Source organism: Berghia stephanieae, chromosome 5 (genome assembly GCF_034508935.2).
Source record: "Berghia stephanieae isolate SIO BIC M18660-M18661 chromosome 5, UCSD_Bste_1.3, whole genome shotgun sequence".
Taxonomy (NCBI): domain Eukaryota; kingdom Metazoa; phylum Mollusca; class Gastropoda; order Nudibranchia; family Aeolidiidae; genus Berghia; species Berghia stephanieae.
The window spans coordinates 78,854,290-78,862,080 of NC_088364.1; the positions used below are offsets into that span (position 1 = coordinate 78,854,290).

Here is a 7,791-nt window from a genome sequence, read left to right on the forward strand (position 1 = left end):
TCCCAGTTCCCCTATGTCTTACTTTTTCTTGGGTGCTTTATTTGTAGTTCTAGAACTTTTTACTATCCCATTTTCTTCCTTTTTACTGGCGTTGATATAACCTAAATGTGTTGAAAGCGCCGTAAACCCTTAAAAACAAAAACAAACAAATAAGTAGGGGAAAGTGACATGATTTGACTAGTCAATTGACGTGTCATATCTGTGTTGTGTCCATATTTTTGTCCTGTTGTGTCTTATCGCGTGTTCAAAGAGTTCCGACAATTTTTTCACCAACCATTTACAATTTACAGGCCTGATTGAAGGTATGCTTTTGGAATTTGCATCTATTCTCTATTTGCTCCCGTAGCCATAGTGGGCAGGGAGGCACTTACTGTGTCTTCTAACTTCTATCCCCTTATATCTGTCTTCCACTTCCAACTCACTCTCTGTCTTTGCCTTGGAATGAGATTACTTAGTTTTGTCCTGGCCCTGGCCGGATACTCTAGCTGAGAGGGAAACAGTCAAATATATAGTTAGTTTTGGGAGATGATATTTTTTTCCTTGTAAATCATCTCTCTGTTATGCATTGTATTATGTTTTCTTTATATTATATACGATTTGTAAAACATTTGAGTGTATTCCTATTAATGGGGACCTGTGCTTGTGTCTGGATGAGTGATCTCAAACTAAGCACTTTGAAAGTGTGCTCTTGGAATCTACACCTGTTTCTTATTTGAACCAATTCCCCCTTTGTCTTACCTTTTCTTGGGTGCTTTAATCGTAATTCTAGAACTTTTCCTGGGTGGGGATCTTGACCTCCCATTGCGGGCAGGGAGGTACATACTGTGTCTTCTACTTCCTTATATCTGTTTTCCAACATGCTTTCTGTCTTTGTCTTGGAATGAGGTTACTTGGTTTTGTCCTGGCCCTTTCCGGAGTCCTGGCTGGGAGGGAAACAGTCAAATGCATAGTTATTGTTTTGGGAGATGATATTATTTTCCTTGTAAATCATCTCTCTGTTATGCATTGTATTATGTTTAGTTTGCATATTATATTATATGATTGGTAAACATTTGAGTGTATTCCTCTTAGTTGGGAGCTGTGCTTGTGTCTGGATGAGACTTTTAGGTGATCTCAAATTAAGTACATTGGTGGTATGCTCTTGGAATCTACATCTGATCCCTATTTGTTCCCAGTTCCCCTTTGTCTTACTTTCTCTTGGGTGCTTTAATTGTAATTCTAGAACTTTTTACTATCCCATTTTCTTCCTTTTTACTGGCGCTGATATAACCTTAACGTGTTGCAAGCGCCGTATAACCCTTAAAAACAAACAAAACAAACTAGAACTTTTCACTATCCCATTTTCTTCCATTTTACTGGCGCTGATATAACCTTAATGTGTTGCAAGCGCCGTAAAACCCTTAAAAACAAACAAAACAAACTAGAACTTTTCACTATCCCATTTTCTTCCATTTTACTGGTGCTGATATGACCTTAATTTGTTGCAAGCGCCGTAAAACCCTTAAAAACAAACAAAACATTCTCTATTTGAACCTTTTGTCTTTTTCATCGGTGCTTCAATTATTCTAGGATCTCTTGACTATAACGTTTTCTTCCTTTTTACTGGTGCTGATATGACCTAAATGTGTTGCAAGTGCTGTTTAACCCTAAAAAGAAAAAAAAAAAATTCTGGTGGGGATTGTCATTCTCCATTCCGACTGGGAATTTACGACGTATGTTTCAGAGTTAATTTTCCTATCGCGCTGTACTCGCATAATATTAATATTATGAATCACCTTCTATTTGATATCAAATGAAACTATTCAATTACCTATTCAACATAAGAACTAAAGTTCCACACACTTCTGCATTCGGTGTACCCAACGGTCAAAGATGGTGACCAGACGCTATTTGTCCAAAGCCATGATTACATTTCTCAAATCATTGGCCTCGCAGCATTTTTTTCACCTTATGGAAGTCACATGGGGCAAGATCAGGTGAATAGACCGGGTGTTCAAAACAATTCCCACAAGTAGCCCTCGAGAAGCTCGTATGATGCCCCATTCAAGCAGAGTTTTCTTGCCCAGTTCGTTGGTCAATATTCTGTAAATGGTTGTAATGGACGAACCAACAAGTTCCCTACAATTTTCTTCTTGAATCCTCCACAACAGTTCTCGTTCTCACAACAGTGTCGCCACAGGTGACAACAGGTCTCCCAGTGTGTTCCTCATCCTGCATGTCAAATCTCCCATCTTCAACTTCCGTGACCCACCTTCTCTAACAATTTGAATTTAGGAAACCTTGTGCTCCAAAACTTTACAAAGGTCTCCGTGTATTTCGACAGCAGACTTACCAAGAAGAGTTGAAAATTTGATGACAACCCGAACAATCGTCTGAAAAGGTTGCATAAATGTTTTGCTCTGCCATTTTCCTTTGATTACACTTGGACAAGGAGCTAGAGTACAACAAAATTGCCACGTCACAGTCCTATGAGATGACAACCAATATTTTTTATATTTGGCATCAAGATTTCTTATATATGATATCATTTTGTCTCAAAATTTCGGTAGTTCTCGGTTGCTTATTAGTGAAGTTATAAAAGAGAGAAAACTTAATCCTGAAACACACCTCCTAGGTGTTGTTGGATCTTGCTGTCTTTTGCTACTTTTTTTCCTTGGAGTTCTCTTTTTTCTCCTCCCTTAAACACCAGCATTCTGAACTCTAAATCTCTCTAATTGTCCTTTGGTATTGGATTCCATCTACATGTTCTTAGACACTGAAATACAGCTAACTCTTGGAAAGAGTCTCTTTGCGTCAGATTTTTCACAGTGATATTTTGTCAGGCAGGATAGTTGATAGGACCTACATATATATCTATTGTCTATATAACTTTCTATACTGTAATAAGATGATTTGATTTGCCAAGACCCAGGTTTGATTTCCTCTTCGTGAGAAAGGCAGTTGAAAATAGGGATCGCGTGTGTTTTCTATGAGAGATAAAAGTTTTTTCTTGTAAATTATTTCAGAATAGTCAAAAATCACCTTATCCGTTTTGGTGCGGAATAAACGCTGATGTGTTTGACACTTTTAATGGCCTCGATTAAGGCTTTGAATTGATTGATGGTTTAGATTGAGATCTATTTCGTGAAGCACTGCCTGCACTCTGACATAACACCTGTGTCTCGAGCTAAAGCAAGAGCTTTTATAAAAGCACAATATTCACTATCTGTGCTCCGAATGCTTTAGAAGGGGTCTCGAGCCAACAGCAACACTTAATATGTAGTACGTCATGACGCCTATAAGTTGCTATTACATGTTTTGTTTTTTTTTTCTGCAGACTACACTTGTTACCATCTAAGTACTCATTTTACACACAAGTATAGTGAGAGAGAGAGAGAATGTGAGTTAAGATCGTTTTCCAAGTAGACTTATACCTCCACATGATCTTCATTTTAAAAAATTTACATTCAAGTGTTTGCTACAGACCTTCATTTAAAATCTACATTCAAGTGTTTGCTACAGACCTTCATTTAAAATCTACATTCAAGTGTTTGCTACAGACCTTCATTTAAAAGCTACATTCAAGTGTTTGCTACAGACCTTCATTTAAAATCTACATTCAAGTGTTTGCTACAGACCTTCATTTAAAAGCTACATCTTTGGGCACATTCTGGACCTCAGCGAACAATAATTATACAAGTCAGAATGGAAACACAATACAATACTCAAATGGGCCCTTTTTTCCCATGTCAATAGTGTTGGTCTTTTTACGAATGATTTGAGTGCAAATGAGAATTTTTTTCCTTGTTTTTATCTAAATATACTATGCTCTGGTATTGAGAAGTGAAATGATAAACCAAAGTTCTGGATGGGATCTTTTGACCTCCCAAGGGTCACTAGTGCTATGTCTTCTACCTCCGTTTATCTGTTTTCCCTTTCCCCTTCACTCTCGTCTTTGTTCTAGTTTGGCATTGCTTGTTTTGTGACTGGTCCTGGCAGGGATCTTTATCTGTGAGGGAGGCAGATGAATGTATGGCACCGCTTTTCTTTTTTTTTTTTTTTTTTGAGAGAGACGATATTCTTTTTCTTTGTAAACCATCTCTCTTCTATGTACTATTTTCGTTTTTAGTTTTGAATTAATACTTTGTAAACATTTGAGTGTATACTTCATAGCAGGATTCCATGCTTGTGCCTTGGTGGGATTTTTAGGTAATGTCAAAATAGGCGCATTGATAGTTTGACATGGAATTTTCTGTTCCTTATTTGAACCAGTCCCCTTTGTCTTACTTTTTCTTTAGTGCTTTAACTTCATATCTAGAACCTTTCCCTCATAATCTTCCTTTTTATTATCACTGAAATGACCTAAAAGTGCTGCATGCACCGTAAAACAAACATAAACAAGTTTTCAGGAATTAAAAAAAAAATTGAAAAGAATTGAAACTCGACTCACCAAGGAAAATGTCAATGAATTAAAATTTATTTTGATCATGTTCGAAAATTTTAAAGTTTAAAACAAACAAACAAACAAATTACTCATCTTTCCTTCTCTCTTATCGGCCCAAATATCAGCCAATTCGAATACTGGTAGCTATTTACTTAACTTTGTGTAAAAATAGCCAAAGGGGGAAAAAAGGGGGCTAGTATTCCGTTTATAAAAATTTTAAAATAACATTTGATATGTCTAAGAAAATATACATTGATAATAATACTGTCAGTAGTAAAAAACTCATGTACACACATAGAAAAAGAATGGTACATCATCTTGTAGAAATTTCTTAAACCTATGTAATATGGAACACAAAATAACCAAGGAATAACTTTGATTTAGCAGAACGAGCAGTCATTCATTCATAACAACGTCCACTTTCAAATTATATTTACAAATCAAACGCATGATATGATTTTAAAATGACTCTTCTCTTCTTGATATATTTATGTAAACTTTCAGTGAGGTAAAAAAAAAAAAGGCAGAAGAAAATAGGAGAAAAAAAAAACAACTTTTTTAACTTATGGATGCATCATAATTATCACAGCCATCTTTTAAACAAAACTTGCTTGGATATTAAATTTGTAAAGATATCGGCACTGGAAAAATTAATGACAGTATTGCATGCAGTGGTGGAAAACAATGACATAGATCGAGTCTCAATCTCCGTGAACATGACATTGAGAACGCAACGGGAGAAGTGGTGACGAGTTATATCGACAACCAAAAAGGGTTTGATAATATTTTGATGAAATAAACTGTTATCATTAAATGGCAATGTCAAAATTTATTGGTAGCCCTGGAGCTTGGTGCGGGAAGGGAATCTGTTTCTGACTGTCAAGCATTTTTCGCGGTCGATGAAAATGCTGTTTTTCTTGACAGAGATTTCCTTCTCCAAAGCCATGCGGTTGTCTTGGAGGTCTTTGAGAGAATTCTGGGCCGCGTTCAGCTTCTGTTTGAGAGCATCTATGGACTGGTTGATTTCATTCACCTCACCCACCAAGCTGGAAAGGCAAAAGAAATGAACAGTGGTTTTAAAAAAATGTGACCTGAATATATATTCCTATGACAATAATAATGCTGCTGTCTCGTAATAGTAGGTATATAAGATCAAAATTATGCAATCAATTGATGGAGGGTTGCAAATGGAAGTATCATTATGAATATAGCAAAAGGGGGGATGTTTTGAAAATCAGTGCAGCTTGAAGTACATAGCATGCGTGTTTGTGTGTGTAGCTGGCTCTTGGGACTTTAATCTTCAAATTCACGATAGTCTCATTAAAAAATACTTGATGCTTGAGACATTATTAAAGCAGATCCTTGTTTTGCTTCTTTATTATAAATTTAGGTTCGTCTGTCTTAAAAGAGATATATATATATATAGAGAGAGAGACACCCACAGTTCAGGCTAACAACCATTTTTTTTGGTAGTGAATGATATCCGATTTAAAATATAGCTAGCTTCTTTCATTACATCATAGATGTATTCATTAGATGGGGATAGATGGACCATAACTATTTTGTAGAGCAAAAATGATAAATAAAAATAAATGTTATAATGGACAATGATATGACATAAATCCTTGGTTTCACCATATTCACTGTGCTCAGCAATATCTATTTCTCCTCTGATGCCATATTGAGCCGAAATTCTATTTCAAACAGCATGAGTCAACTATTAGGACATATTTTTTACAGGCACTCTTAGACAATTTTTGTATAGCCAATATCCAGCACTTCCTTTAGTCACACCTCTTTTACACATGAGTCGAGTAAGAATATTATGAGTAAAATGGTTTCTTCATCTGAGGACACAACGCAAGGCCAAAATTATTTCAACCATCCAGTCATTGACCACGCTCAATTTTTAAAACTTTTGTTTCAAGATTAAGGATGTGACAAAGACAGTTTTAAGAAGATAATCTAAGTACATACTGGTATTGAGATGGATCTCTGCAAAGTTCGACTCCTGGCCTGTATGTCCTGTTGTTGAGTCTTGTCTGGGCCACCTTCATGGGATCTTCCTTATCACGGATGGCCTTCTGGAGATCTTCAATGTTCTTTTCCTGGTCTTTCACCTGTTTCACAATCTGAATCATGGAAAGAAATTTTATTAAATAAGTTAAATTTATACAGCATTCGTCATAATTAAGTAGTGATAATGATGCTAGCCTATTTTTAAATTTGACTATGTCTCACTTATTTATTACCTATCATTTTTTTTGTTCAATTCAATGATCCTATTGATGATATTAATTTAGGTAAAATACTCACAACATCCGCTAGCCAGATTTAACATACCAACTCACAAAACTGTGTGCAACCATTTATAGTTGGATTGGTATAATTTAGTGAGAACTTATCACTAACATGCTGTCTAAAACGTATAACAAAGAGCTGAATGACTTTAACTTCGTCTCTTCTATATGTCATATGTAAAGGATACATGTTTGAGTTGATTGAGACTAATTTTTTTTAATTTATTTTTTTTTTTTTTTTTGTGATCTAAAGCAAAATGGCGTTCTTTAGATTTATAAACAACAACAACAAGAGCAGAGAAAAGATAATACAAAAAACAGCAATCCACCTTTGTCAGATTCTCCTCTAGTTTTGTCTTGGCATCGTCCATCTCTGTGATTCTCTTGTTGAAGTTAACGTCTACCTGGTCTGCCTGTTCTCTCATGTCTCGTGAGGTGTCCTCGAGTACATTGTCCACAAGGGTACGGAGCTGGATGCTGGCCATGCGCTCATGCTCAGCACGGGCAATATTGTCATGAGTGAATTGAGCCCAAGACTCAGGGGTTGATTGGCTGTTTCAGGGAGCGTAAAAAGTCAATAATGTCGTTTACATGGTTAATTCTATTGTATAAATATAATCAATACAAGCAGTAGATACATCGATGCAGTATATATGATAAACATGGTAAAATATGCTACTTTAACCACGTTTAATTTCTTTTTAAACTTTTCAATCTAAGCACTTATATTGTGAATTTCCTCCCTAAGTTTAAAAACGAAGTAGACATTTATTTATCATTGAGCAAACACTGATGTAAATAGGGACTTTGGGATACAGTTCCTAATAACTCAGAAACATAAAGACAAGGAGGAAAATGTATATCACAACATAGCCTTTTGCAATGGGAGCGATCTATATTCGTGTTTTCGTCCAACCTAGTCATCGATCACATGATTTGTTGCAGTACAACGATTGGATATTTCTCAATACATGTAAACACGCTGCTGTGGTTTATGAAAGTTGTAAACAGACACATGTGTCAAGCTGAGCAAAATGACCAATCGTGATGTTGTCTATTTCTCAAACT

General features: G+C 35.9%; 1 protein-coding gene across 1 annotated transcript in view; it reads right to left on the minus strand.

The window, feature by feature from the left end:
- Positions 1-4,433: 4,433 nt before the first annotated feature.
- The window catches only part of LOC144973664 (tektin-4-like), an 11,739-nt gene continuing 8,381 nt past the window's right edge, over positions 4,434-7,791 (minus strand). Inside the window, exons 5-7 of the mRNA XM_078916396.1 lie at positions 7,053-7,275; positions 6,401-6,555; positions 4,434-5,469 (exon numbers count right to left, since the gene is read on the minus strand). Of these exons, the coding sequence (XP_078772522.1) occupies positions 5,253-5,469; positions 6,401-6,555; positions 7,053-7,275 (595 nt within the window). The 3' untranslated portion in view covers positions 4,434-5,252. The remainder of the gene's footprint in view (positions 5,470-6,400; positions 6,556-7,052; positions 7,276-7,791) is intronic.